The following is a 14,208-nucleotide window of genomic DNA, read 5'->3' as shown; positions in this document are numbered from 1 at the left end:
GCTCGGGTCAATAAAAAAGCTTTTGTAAGCTCGATTAAGGCTCAGATTTGATTGTTTAATATAATGTAAATGTGTTTAAAACATAGTTTCTTGTTTGAATGATTATCCTCTGTAAATCTGATGGTGGGTGCTTTGACAACAAATGTAGCATTCCGTAGCTTAGACCCGACGACCAAGTCAGGCAAGGGGTGTTACATGCTTAGGCTACTCATGAAACTAGCCTACCTAGACATCAATATATGGGTTTTCATGGTTTGTTGTTTATGAGTGACTAGTCTAACCAACATGCTAGGTAGAAGGATGGGTGGAGGTAGTTAGGCATTCCTAGACATTCTCATTGGGAAAAGTCATGTTGATCCACACATACCGCACTGAGTTGGGGGAAAAATGATATAAGAGGAAGAGATAGCAGTTCGCATATTGGGGAGTGTATCGATAGCTGCTAGAGGTATAGTTATAAGTTCAAGGTGCTCTAGTTCTATGAAGGAGTGGTAGGAGACATGTAAGAGTCTTCCCAAAGATGAGTATTTATAAGTGAGAGTGATCATTTCTTAGCCTTAGTCCTTGACATGTGTACAAAAAAGATCTCATCATGGTCGATCACTTAGTGAGCACAATAGTCCTCTGGATGGTCAATAATAGGGTGGAGATGAACTAGGCAAAGTCCCACATACGACCCATGTAAAGGAGGTGCCAATACTTGTCTTGGTAAGGTAGACCAAACGAACTCCATGTGCTATGCATAGATATGTCCATAAAACCTAGCCCTGGTGAAGTGTTGTTCTTAGCGAGGTTATGACCAACGAAGTCAACCCATGGTGAAGGATGGCAAAGCCTGGATAAGTGAAATACTCAGGCAGTGGGTACACCCCTTCCTGCTATGTCATCCGAATCTCCCACAAATGGGAGAAATAGCAATAATCAGGGAGACATTCATATGCAAAATAGATTTCTTTCCCAGCATGCTTTCCTTTCTAGATTTTGAAACCCATTTTAGTTTCCTATCAATTTGGGAAACGTCATCCTTATCTTTGTACTGCTAGGCATTCTCTTTTGTCAGCATGTCAAATGACATTATTTAGATCCGGATCTAAAAGTATGAGATCGAGGAATCAACATCATTGAGAAACCGTCCCTCCGGCCACTCTTTGGGTAGCAGTTGAGAGTTCACAATAGACCCGTGGCCTCAATTTAAAGATTTGCTGGAAAATTGTTATTTTCCAAACTCTTGGATTTCTACAATTCGATGAATATTCCTCGTGTGATTAAGCCTCTTAAGTATTTTCTCAATGTGAATCCTGTCACTGTTAGCTAATTGGATAAATTCCTATGAGCTGAAAAATAAATTACTTTATTATTAGTTATTATAGAAAATTTTTGCAACTCTCGAGTCATATCCATCACATTATAGTACATTATACGTTACAACTTTGCCTTCTTTCTGAACACACTTGGAAATTGTCTAAAGATAAATCAACAAAAAATTCCACTTGAAACGTCAAACTTCTGAAACTTCTATGCCTTTGCCGCTAGCTCTACGTAATTCAAGAGTAACAAAAGGCAGAGATAGAACCAACATATTGCCTCAATTCTGAGGTAAAGGAGATCGATGATCATACGGATGTATCTTGCCTTTACTCATCATTGCCAGAACCTGTATGAGGCCCATTCACATATCCAGATCTGCGCTCGTGCTGAGAATCACCATATGATCCTCCAAAGTCGTCCTTCTTGTGATAAGGGTTCCATCAATCTACAAAATTTCTCAGCTCCCTCGAAACCCATTACTGTTAGGGGGCATGCGTTGTTGCAGTGGCGGTGACCGATCACGTTTAATCATCTCCTCGTGTAAGCGAGGACCCTTATCATACCTGTCAGCACTACAACTACGGCTACGATCATGACCAGTGTTTTTATGACAATCACCCCAACCAGCAGGACTTCGACTGCGACTTCGTCTCCTATCATTACTACCATGGAAACCACGATTGTACCTGTTCGTACATATAAGAAGGGTTAAGAAACATGGGTGAATGTCAAAGATTGATATACGAAACTGCAAAAAAGAATAACGCAAAGACCGACACAAATCCATTACTACACTAAGTATAATAGATCATTATTTACCTATCACGAGACTCATGATCATTTCCACGTCCTCCGCCGGTTTTCTCGAGCCAGGTAGAGGATGTAGAAATTCCACGACCACCCCTTCCACTGTCCCAGCCACCATAGCCCAAATCAGTACGTCCACCACGTCCCCTACCAAAGCCACCAGAACTTGGAGCCCAACGCCTAGGCCTTCCCATCAAACCACCACATGAAGCCATATCACGAAGTTCAGTGGGCACCAGCTGGTTTGCTCCTTCCAGAACTTTGATGAGATCTGAAGCATGCTTCGAATCCTGATCGACGAAGAATGTATAAGCCAATCCAGTTGCACCTGCCCTTCCAGTCCTTCCAATCCTATGAACATAATCTTCAACTCCAGTGGGGAAGTCATAGTTTATTACTACCCTAAGAAAGATGTTAAATAATGCAATCGGTATCATGATATACCAACATAGCTGATGTAATAAAGTCAACATGAAAATATTGAAGACTTACCTGATATCTTTAATGTCCAAACCCCGAGCAGCAACATCAGTAGCAACAAGCACTGGTGACCTCCCAGTTCGAAACTGATTCAGTACGTAGTCCCTGTCAGCCTGAGATTTGTCTCCATGAATAGCAGCAGCTCCAAACTGTCGACTGAGGTTGCGGGCGAGTTGATCACACATCTTCTTGGTTGAACAAAAAACTATGATTTTGGATCCGGATTCTTGGGAGCGCAGTATCTGTTCCAATCTTCTGTGTTTTTCCATTGGTGATAATACTTCAACATACTGCAAAACAAGAGAAATGTTAATTCTATAGGACATTTAAGTAGCCCTTCCTCAATAGAAATTACAAAATAATGGCCATTTTCTGCTTTGAATTAAAATCAGGATTAGCAATAATGGAGTTTAAACCTGTGTAATAGACTTGTTTGCCACAAGCTCATTGATATTGCCAATGTTGACCTGAACAGGATTTCCGAGTAGATCTGCAGCAATTTTCCGGACTTCCTTCGGCCATGTTGCCGTGTACATGAGAGTCTGCCTGCAACTAGGCACTTCTTTCACAATCTTCCTTATTTGAGGTTCAAAACCCATGTCCAACATGCGATCAGCCTCATCTAACACAAGGTAAGAAACTTGACGAAGGCTGATTCTGCTCATCTCTAGAATATCATTTAACCGGCCAGGAGTAGCAACCACAATATCTACTCCTCTCTCAATCTCTCTCAACTGAGGACCCTTTGGTGCTCCTCCATACAAACACTGCAAAAAAACATATGAGAACTCACGTAAGTATAAAAATCATAAATGGTAGATCATCCCAAGTAATAAATATAATAAACATTATCACTGCAATTGAAGGATGATAAAACTACAACAAAAGACAAACAAATTTGAAATCTTGACTCAAAAAATGGTAACATACCGTGCAACTAATTCTTGAGGATTTCCCAAACTTGAGAGCTTCATCTAGTATCTGAGTAGCCAACTCCCTCGTTGGTGACAATACTAACACAGTTGGACCCATTCGAGGATCTTTACGGCATTGCTTGAGATGCATAAATCCAGGAATTAGGTAACCCAAAGTTTTCCCAGAACCCGTTTTAGCAATGGCCACAATGTCTCTACCTTGCAATGCAATTGGCCACGACTGAGCCTGGATTGGGGTCGGAGCAGAAAACCCAGCACTGTGTACCTGTTTAAAAGCAATAGAAAGAAAAAATCAGGATCCTCTGTCAGCAGATGTACCACCTTCAAGACTTGGTTGGTTTGTCATACAGGAGTGATTTATGCCAGAAGAAGCATCATCCCCCTATGCAGGCAGCCAATGCTTGCTCAAGCAAGCAGGAACAGGAGGCCCCTTTTCCGTTCGGAACGAGTGGCAGACTGAATTATCAGCAACAGCAATCCCAGCTCCGAACGAAGATCATTCAGAAAGCCCTTCCAAAAATTGGTCCACCATGTAAGGGCAGCTCAAATTACAAACAAGGCCCCCAAAGAGGCTACCACAGCGTACGACATTAGCTCCTCCAAGGAGCAAACATCGCACCTGCGACAAAGAGTAAAGATGGCAAAAGAATTACATGAGTTTGACACTCAACTGGGACCTCAAGCAACCACAGAACTTTACACGAGAAGCATTCAACTTGCATTCTTAGATTTAACTTACAATATTTGACTTCAAAATCCACCAATGTTATAAAGACCAAAAGGATATAGGAGAAGAATAGTATACCTCTCTAAGTATCTCAGAAGAAAAGCCAGTAGCTTCAAATGATGAAAAGGGTGAAGGCACTTCATCTCCCTGACAAAAATTTAAGGAATAAAATTTGATCCATGAAACATAATCAGTTACCCAGCAATATGATATTTTCAGAAGCCAAAGTCCCTGACTAAACATAGAAAACTAAGATGGGTAATAAAATATCGTAACAATCATACTCACAGTTACAGTTATCTCATGCTGATGGCGATAAGCATCACCAGACAAATTACTTCCCTCAGCCACTAATCCATGTCTCCCAGCAGAAGATCCTCCAACCACAGAGCCGTGAGTCCCATTAGGTGTATTATGGGAAAGAATAGGTCCACCACTTGCATTCTATTGCAAATTATGAACATCAAATTAATCCTAGTTCGCAGAACAGACATATATAACTATCTATAAGTTAACACTTTTAATTTTTGAAAACCCAAGCTTCTAGAAGTTTGACGGTTTAACAAGAACCAATTCAAAATCAAATGCGACAAATTGAAAATTTTAGACACTAGAAAGAAAAGGGACATACTTCATTACTCAAAGTTAAGACAAATGTACTAATTTTCAATTTCAACTAAGACCAACAAGAAAAACCAAATAAATCAAGTGCAAGATTTAGAGTAAAGAAGTAGAAAAAATACCTGGTTAAACCTTGATACTGGCTCAGGTTTTGATGCATCATTGTTGCCTCTTCCATAACGATCATTTTCCTTGTCAGGATTATACCCATACCGCACTTCAGAATATTGCTGAATCTGAATTGAAGAACGCACTGGGGAAGACTTCGGGACAGAATCTACAATTGTGGGCCTCTCATATTGGGTGACATTGGTTATTGGATTCCAAAAGTAGAGATAACCAGTTTTACCATCAACTAGGCCTTTCCATGGTTTGGGAAGAGTGGGATCTGGCGGAGCAAATGTTGGGCCCGCAAAAGAAGCAGTTGCAGTAGCAGCCATTGCAAGAAAAGCAACAATAAAAATCTACAAGCACCAAAAACTCCAAAAAGGAAAAAATGAGAAACTAATAAAAGAAATCATAACTACAAACTCAAAAGGCAAATCGCTTGGATAACCAAAACCATGACCTGAACTTCCATTTTAATCAATTTTTCATTTATAATAAATCACTACTTTTCCTTTTACCTCTTGCATTTGTACTTTAACCATGCATTCCCAGGTTTAAGCTAAGCTCGGAACTCACGGATGGCAATATAACTAGTACAATAATAACTCCAACAGTCAAAAGTTTCACATTCAATCAAATCCAACAACTACATGCTTAATCGTGCATATGCAGACTCTGACTAAAGCTGACCTAATAACTCCAACAATAATAACGAATAAGAAGAAATAACTCCCAACACCTACGTGCTTAACGAATAAGAAGAAATAACTCCCAAAACCTACGTGCTTCACATTCAATCAGATGCCAGATTCAAAATCAACACGGAAAAACCCCACTCTTCCTCATCATATACTATATTAATAAAAAATCAAAACCGTTATCCCAGTTTAAGCCAAATGCAATTTATCAAAAGGAAATCTGAAAAGGGGTAATTAGAAGTTAGAACCCTAAACTCTCACCTCTTTTATCAAATATTAGAGGGGATTGAGATTGGCATCTAAAAATATAAAAACAAATTTCAGATATGAAAAACTCAAATATAATTTACGGAAACCTAAGTACCTGACGCTATCGTTTCGAGGAAGCTGAAGGAACAGTTGATGGTTTGAATATCGAAATTAAAAAGAACTATAATTTTTCTGCTATTTTTAGGGTTTTCCTTAGCTCTGCGTTCTCTCTCTTCGCTGCGTTTCCGTAAACAAAGGTAGAGAGAAATTCAAAATAGGCTGTTGATAGAAGGAGAAAATTTATAGGCTTTTTAATTCTAATTTTTATTTTAATTTGGATTTATTATTAAATTAAAATGAACCAAAATATCCCGAAAGTACGCGCTTTTGGACAGCTGTTCTTCTTTTTATCCTCTTTTTAAAATTAAATCGGGAGAAATTAAGGCTCCACTAAAATATTATACGGAAAATAATTTTTAAAAAATAATTTATTTGTTTAAATAAATTTATGTAAAATATTTTTTGTTATTTAATAAATTTTTTAAAAATTTATTTTAAATTGTTTTTACATATATTGCAATGATTTATTTATAAATAAATAAATCAAATTAAATATATAATAAATACTCAATTATTGCATTGTTCATTTTTCATCCGGATTTATTGCATTATTGCTCTAGATTTAGATAAAGCTTCATACTTCATCCAGATAAAGTGTCCAAAAACTCCAACAAATGTAACTTTATAAAGAGGAACAGAAAATCAGAAAAAAAACTATTTGTTTGACTATATAAAGCTAAGAAGAAGAGCACAAATGATGTTTTACAAACAAAACACGTTTGCACACATATATATGAAACACCATTTGTTCATATAAAAAGTAAAACCTGCAACTACATATCAATTACAATGTTCTTCTCTTTGACTTTCTATCCATCGTCAACAAACTCAAAGCTATGCTAATGATGGCGACGCAACAGCAAATATTATAACCGAGCAATGACATGATTGAATGCAAAATCTGGACATTATCCTTAAAACAACATGCTCACAACATATTAGGCATTAAATTCAGCGTCATCTTCCATTTCTCGAACAGCTTGAAGAGGACCACTACCAAACATGAAGCCTCGATCAGAGAGATTGTTCAAAGGACCATCTCTATATAAACATACCTATGGTTCAATCCGATTCAAGCGGTTCCACTCATCATCTGATAGAGACCAGTTAAATATGTCAATATTTTGCTTTATCCTGTCGGGTTTTAGGCTATATGGTAGAACACTGGTTCCTCTTTGAAACCCCCACCGTAGAATTACCTGCAAACAAGCAAAGCGGACGGACATGTCCAGAACATATTCAAACATGGATACGGAGATACAACCCTCCAAAAATCTTTCAAATACATGGAAAAACAGAGAAAAATTAACATACCTACATCGGACTTAGAGTCCAAGTAACATAGTTCTAATAAAAATGGTTGTTAAGATCAACATTTGCTCTACCATAAATGATCGTGATCCTAAATGCTCCAAAAATGATAGACATGCTAAATAACCCACAAATTTGGATTCTTGTAGTTGCAAGTTATTTGATAAGAAAACCATGCACTATACATATGAAGCTTTAAATACATAAGATATCCCATGCCAACCATCATGCTGATGTTAAAAGAAAAAATCTTTGGGCCAATCCTACTACACATCTCATCGCATTTCCAAACACATTTATTACAGCCCAATCATGATAATACAAACATATATACTCATAAAAGCATAAGACTATTCCTTGCACAAATAACTTTAATCAGTTGTAGGCTTCCCTTATTATATGGTGTTATTTTGTTGGGACGGAGTTGAATGCAACTCTTTTTCTCCAATGTTCAAGCTTTGTGTTAGTTCCGTGAGTCTTTTGTCCACTTTACTCAATGCAAGGTTATAGCATCTGAAAGATATAAATTCGGCTACTAGAAAGCAGTTGGGCATACAAGACTGACCTAGAGATTCAAAAAATTTAACCATAAGCATACGGGGAAGAGTTGGGTAAGGAAGCCCCCCTCTTTACTTTTGTTGTGAAATGGAAACTAGTCTTAAATTGTTTCATAAAGTCCGACACATTGATGCATATAAGTGAATCCTACAATATGGATTTTTGTTTTCTCCCACAAAAGATACTGATATTCCCAACTCTTCTCAGTTTTGTTTCTGCTAAAAGTATAGACTTAGTTTTGATAGATGATAAACACAAGCTCTAACTGAGCTCTTGTGTCAGGTCAGCGAATAGCTCTATGTTCAATTAGACCCTAAGCCGGATGCATCTAAAATTTTGTATCCGTAAGCATTCATTATATACTCATGCACTTCAAACACCAGTAATAATCTAAAATAGTTCAATTGTGTTTATTATTGTACCTTCCACCTTATATCATTTTGACATTCAGAAATGATCCCATAAATCCGACAACAAAGTAAGGGATAAAATAATTTGTCAGTCACCAGGATCAATATGTTGATATTTTACATCAATGAATAAGGTCAACATATTGTCAACAAATTTGAAGTCATTCATTAGCCTACTTTAGGTCCGAAGAAACACAGAAAACTGAAGGTAGAATGATAAATAAAGTAAAACCGAGATGATATTGTTAATAAAAGGTATACCGCTCAGGTGTCTTTTTGTGCCTATCTGCTATCTCTCCAAAACTGATAATTTCTGCATCGGTCCATGTACTGATCTAGACCTCTAAAATGAAATCCGATGAGTTCTCAACAAATCTACAAAAAGATCGAAGACTATAACAAATGTAAATTTAAAAAATGCGTGAAAATCTATCATACCTGATTAACAACAGGTTACAATTTTTGCGAATTTAAACAACTCTTTGATCTGATGAACACCGAAATTGCTAACACCGATAGCTCGAACTAAACCAGAATCGACTAGGCCTTCCATGGCCTTCCATACCTTCTTAAGGCAATTCAGAAACTGCCTATGCTCACTCCCAGACTTCAAAGGCGGATCAGTTGCATCACCAAAACCAGAGCTCTCAGGGCAATACATCAAATGAAATTAATGCCCACATTAAAGCTTAGCCCACGATCGGTCTCCATTATCAGTAACCGTTTCGAGGCAAATCGAGCATGAAACAGAGCCGAAAGACTTCCTTACATTTTTTGCAATCAACACATCGCCTGAAATACAGAAAATAAAAAGCATAAAAAACTTACAGAACGGATGAAGAAGGGAATTGGATGAAGAAGGAGAAGGAAGATGAAAACGGAAAAATGAGAAATAATATGGTGAGAGGGGAGGAATATGAATATGGTGAGAGGTAAGGAAGATTTTCCGGAAAATGTCTTACTGATTAAAAATTTGTAAGATATTTTCCCTAAAATACTCATCTCATTTACCGTGTTTTGTAAAAGATTTTACATTAGGAAAATATTTTCAGCCAAACAAACACTGGAAAAAGGCTGAAAAGCTTTTCCAGAAAATGTTTTACTTCCAAACAAACACACCCTAAAAGGAGTTATGTACGAGGCCATTTCTGAAATTATTTATACAAATAGGCAGTTTTTAAAAATAAGGGTAAATTAAACCAACAGTCACCCAACTTTGGGGTAGCTAACAAAACAGTCACCTAGGCTTCATTTCAGTCACTCAACTTTCAAAAAGTTACAAAACAGTCTATTTTGTCGTTTTTCGTCACAGACGTCACGGCAAAGTGACATGGCAAGCAACGGCGTCCAATGGCAGTCCAGCTGGCTGGTTAGTCTAACTTTATCAGACTGTTGAAGTACCAGGTTAGGGTTAGAAAAAATAGTAGAAGAAGAAGAGGAGGAGGAAGAAGAGAAGAAGAAGAAGAAGAAGGAGAAGAGGAAAAATGGAGATGCCTGAAGTGATTCCAGTGTGCCATTGTGGAAACCCAGCCAAATTAAACGCGTCTTGGTCCAATGACAACCCAGGTAGGAGGGTTTTTGGGTGTAAGAAATTCGGCAGTCGATTTCGAAAACCATGTCAGTTTTTCAGCTGGTTTGATCCACCATTGACGCCCCATTCAAGAATTGTGTTGTTGGGTCTTCTAAAAAAAGTGAAGACATTGGAGGATGCAAGGAAGAGGGAGAGAAGAACCTGGTTATTGGTGCTTGGAATTGTAACAGTTTTGTTGTTTTTAAAAGCTTAAAAATCATTTTATGTTCATTGAAAACCAGCTTATGTTTTGTAATTTTGTTGCTGGTAAATTGTTGCTTATGTTGGTATACATGGCTGCCGGTTTATTGTTGCTTAACATATGCGATACATGGTTGCTGGTATACATGGCTAACCAGCTCATGTTGTTGTTTACAAACACTTGAAAGACTTGAAATGGGATATTTTTGTTGATTACAAATTGTTTTGGAATATTTTTGTTGTTTAACATATGTTGTACATGACTGCTGGTATCCATGACTAACCAACTCATGTTCTTATTTACAAATTGCTAGAACAAGTATTATACATGGCTACTGGTATACATGGCTAACTAGCTCATTTCATTTATATTTCTCAATACTCATATATCAGAAAAAGACCATAGATGGAAAAAAACCTATGCATTTGTCAATTTTTCACACGTTGGAAGAGATAACAGATGGAAAAAACATATGTATTTCTCAATTCTCAATTCTCACACATTTCTCAATAGTCACACAGTTGTTAGAAAATATAATAGATGGAAAAAAGAAACATATGCTAGAAGAGAAGATATAACAAATAGCATGGATCAATGCTCAAATATTAAGGTGAAAACACCAAACTGTTTACAAAAGGAATGAGGGGCAAAATATTGCCAAATTTTCCTACAATTCACCATAATTGAACAGATGTGAATTGTAGGGAAATTTAAAAAAATTTCAGTGACTATGCCTAAGTTTATCAACAATAGCAATCATAAGAAAATTTACAAAAAAATTATCTACCAAATTAATAAATCAGTAGCAGACAAATTTACACATTTTCAAAAAGTTAACAAAATGTAGTTTGTTCACATCATCATCAATGGTCTGTCATGGATGACTCTTGAGTAGAAGGCATCCATCTAACAGTGGTTGGTTTTCTCTTGAATGGGAGCTTTTGTCTTAGAGCAGCTTGTTGATGAGTTGGGGCAGTAAGTAACTGAGTTAGGGCAGCTTGTTGAGTTGGGGTACCCTCTTGCCGATTTGGGGTAGCCTGTTGCTGAGTTGGGACACCAACTTTATGTCTTTTAACCTACAAGAACAAGAGAAATCTGAAAAACAAACAAATTCATACATAGAAGTATACTGTAACTTAACTTAAGGTAAATGACTTACGGGAATGTTTTGGCCAACTTCCCCTTTGCAACTCCTCTTATTGTGGCCTACTCTTTTGCATTTACTGTACCTTATCTCCACCCCTCCTTGCTCAACATTTCTGTTGTTTATGGTTCATCAGGCTCTTTCCTTCTCACCTTAGTAGGTCTGCCAGGTGGCCTTCTTAGTAGATGAGGTAATATTGGTAGCATGTTTGACAAAGAAACCCATTGTTTAGGACCCCTTACTGGACATACAAAGTTGGAGTAAATTTGAAGCTGGGTTTGCTTGGTATACCAGGTTTGTACATAGGCCTCTAGGAACTCTTCTTTTAAATGAATGAAAACTAATGCATGCATGCAAGAGATGCTAGTGAGACCCCAATTCCTACAGGAGCAGGAATTCTCAACTAAGTCCACCACATGCTGGCTACCTAGACCACTTTCAACCTGATACTTGTCCCCACAAGCATGTGATGGAACACACCTAAAAAACAGTCAGCATGCCTGTTTAAAACATAATCATTAAAAAAATGATACACACACCCCTAAAAACATAGCCCCACCAATATGCATATTATAAAAAAAATACTCACTGTGATAAACCATAAATTATACATATTTTTACCCCATGTTTAATGCATTTTATGGATGATTTCCCATTAGAATTGATGAATTCGATGCTCCTAATGCTTTAATTTCATGTTTTATACTTATGAGAGCATAGGAGAGCGAAAGGAACGAGAAACGGGCCAAAAACGGAGAAAATGGGCCAATGTACAAAATCAACACGGCCTGGGCCTCCTCACATGGGCAAACCACACTGCCGTGTCAATTTGGCAGGCTCGAGCACGACCTGAAGTAATCGAACACGGGCGTGTGCCACGGGCGTGTCCCTGCCGAGCCCAAGTTGAGTCCAATTTGGAAAAGGCTAATTTTGAGGGCTTCTAGGCATTCCGAAGCCTATAAATACACCCTAGAGAAGGAAGAAAAGAGAGACGGAGAATAGGGAGTAAGGAATTACTACAAGGAAGCTGATTGATCCATCTCAGAAGCCGGATTCATCATCAAGATTGAAGATCTCTCCTCAATTTCCCTTCAGGAGTTTTCTGTTTTCTTTATGTTTTGTATTCTTTATTCTCCTGAGATGTTTTCTTATTTAGTTATGAACTAAAACCCCTAAATACCTAAGGGGAATGAAACCTAAGACGAATCTTGTTATTATTTTCTGAATCGTATGATAAATATTTAACTTGTTCTTAATTATGTATTCTTAATTCTTGTTTTGATATCCCAAGATACTAATTCAAGGCATGCTCTTATTCAGAAGAGGAATAGACCCTGTCTAAGAGTACATTTGTCATAATTAAGCGGAGTTGATTGCGCGCCTAGACATAGGGTGACAAGATTTTACCGGATTAGGGTGAAACCTAATAAGGGGATCCATAGATCGAGTTAATGTAACCCTAGAGTGTTAATTAGAGAAAAGTATCGGTTATTCAATCTAGGGATTAGACATTATTAGTCTTGAATAGGGATAATAACATAACTTAGGGATCTTTACGGAACAAGTTAAATGAATAAATCATCCAATTCGGAGCCAGAATAACAAGCAAAGTCTAGGTGGATTTTTCCTTAGGTATTGTCTTAAGTCCATCAATTTTTTCCAAAAGCAATTCCCCAATTCTTTTTTCTCTGTGCATTCTTAGTTTAGATAATTAGTTAATTAAAACAAAACATCTTTATCCTTAGGCTAGATAATAAAAAGACAGTCATTACTAGTACTTTTAGTTCCTTTGGGTTCGACAATCCGGTCTTGCTAAAACTATACTACTGTTCGATAGGTACACTTGCCTACATCGCAATAATAGCTAGTTTAAGAACGAGTAATTATAAATATTTAAAACCTATCACAAAATAACGCGATCAAGTTTTTGGCACCGTTGCCGGGGAACTAAGATATTAGGAACGCTCAATTTTTATTACTTTGGCCATTTATTTTTCTTGCAATTTAATTTAATTTTATTATTATTATTATTTATTAACCTACTCTTTCTTTCTCTTGGCAGATTTTTATAGTTTATGACTAGAAGAAACCCGTCGGGACCATTACATTTTAACGAAGAAATCGATCATACAGTTTATAGAAACCAAAGAGAAATAAGGCACAGCTTAAGATACACGAAAAATGAGCAAGAAGACGATACTCAACCCCCTACCGAAGAGATGGCTAAAAACCAAGACAATTAGCTACCTCCTGTAATTGCAGTTAATCAAAATCCTGTTCCACGCACTATGTATGATTATGCTAAACCTTCTTTAACAGGAACTGAGTCAAGCATAGTTAGACTTGCTGTAGCTGTAAATACTTTTGAATTAAAACCTAACACTATTCAAATGATACAACAATTTGTTCAGTTTGATGGTTTGCAGAATGAGGATCCCAACGCTCATTTAGCCAACTTCTTAGAACTATGTGATACATTTAAAATTAATGGCATTTCTGATGATGCCATACGTCTTCAGTTGTCTTCCTTTTCATTGAGGAACAAAGCTAAACAGTGGTTGAACTCATTACCACGAGGGTCAATTACTACTTGGGAACAAATGACTTAAAAATTTTTACTAAAATATTTTTCACCGACTAAAACGGCTAAATTACGTAATGATATCTCTTCTTTTGTGCAGATGGATTTAGAAACACTCTACGATGCATGGGAGAGATACAAGGACCTTTTGAGAAGGTGCCTTCATCATGGGTTACCACTTTGGCTCCAAGTACAAACATTTCACAATGGTCTGAATCCTTCGACTCGGCAAATGGTTGACGCAGAGACGGGCGGAACCATCAATAATAAAACACCGGAAGATGCCTATGAGTTTATGGAGGAGATGTCACTGAATAACTATCAGTGGCAAGTCATGAGGACAAAGCCAACGAAAATAGCAGGCATTTATAACGTCGAT

At 37.3% G+C, this 14,208-nt stretch overlaps 1 protein-coding gene, 1 non-coding gene and 1 pseudogene across 5 annotated transcripts; all 3 read right to left on the bottom strand.

The window, feature by feature from the left end:
- Window positions 1-1,330: 1,330 nt before the first annotated feature.
- On the bottom strand, window positions 1,331-6,283 carry LOC108453519 (DEAD-box ATP-dependent RNA helicase 46-like). Of its 4 annotated transcripts, none has more exons than XM_053019062.1 (9): window positions 6,049-6,283; window positions 5,001-5,358; window positions 4,546-4,701; window positions 4,336-4,404; window positions 3,526-3,795; window positions 3,012-3,362; window positions 2,608-2,885; window positions 2,128-2,517; window positions 1,331-1,994 (listed from the first exon to the last, which is right to left on the bottom strand). In XM_053019062.1, the coding sequence occupies exons 2-9, from the start codon at window positions 5,316-5,318 to the stop codon at window positions 1,766-1,768; spliced, it is 2,061 nt and encodes a 686-aa protein (XP_052875022.1). In that variant the 5' UTR covers window positions 5,319-5,358; window positions 6,049-6,283; the 3' UTR covers window positions 1,331-1,765. The 4 variants fall into 4 exon arrangements, with proteins under 4 accessions (XP_052875022.1, XP_017607152.1, XP_052875021.1 ...); XM_017751663.2 differs by having other exon boundaries at window positions 5,001-5,342; XM_053019061.1 differs by lacking the exon at window positions 6,049-6,283 and adding an exon at window positions 5,505-6,027 and having other exon boundaries at window positions 5,001-5,342.
- Window positions 6,284-6,785: 502 nt separating this feature from the next.
- LOC108452823 (aldo-keto reductase family 4 member C10-like) lies at window positions 6,786-8,993 on the bottom strand (annotated as a pseudogene).
- A 4,903-nt stretch (window positions 8,994-13,896) lies between these two features.
- On the bottom strand, window positions 13,897-14,003 carry LOC128281126 (small nucleolar RNA R71). The gene has a single exon (XR_008271340.1). It is a non-coding gene; the product is annotated as a small nucleolar RNA R71 (small nucleolar RNA).
- Between the last annotated feature and the right edge of the window lie 205 nt (window positions 14,004-14,208).

This window comes from Gossypium arboreum, chromosome 9 (genome assembly GCF_025698485.1).
Source record: "Gossypium arboreum isolate Shixiya-1 chromosome 9, ASM2569848v2, whole genome shotgun sequence".
Taxonomy (NCBI): domain Eukaryota; kingdom Viridiplantae; phylum Streptophyta; class Magnoliopsida; order Malvales; family Malvaceae; genus Gossypium; species Gossypium arboreum.
The sequence above is the reverse complement of the archived record's forward strand: the minus strand, read 5'-3'. Positions and strand labels throughout refer to the sequence as shown.

Coding starts and splice junctions, on each gene's coding strand:
- LOC108453519 (XM_053019061.1), bottom strand. CDS start 5,528: ATGGTTAAAGTACAAATGCAAGAG. Junction 3,796..4,335: donor CTTCTGAGATACTTAGAGAG/GTATACTATTCT, acceptor GCTTTTAAACAG/GTACACAGTGCTGGGTTTTC. Junction 1,995..2,127: donor GATCATGAGTCTCGTGATAG/GTAAATAATGAT, acceptor ATGTACGAACAG/GTACAATCGTGGTTTCCATG.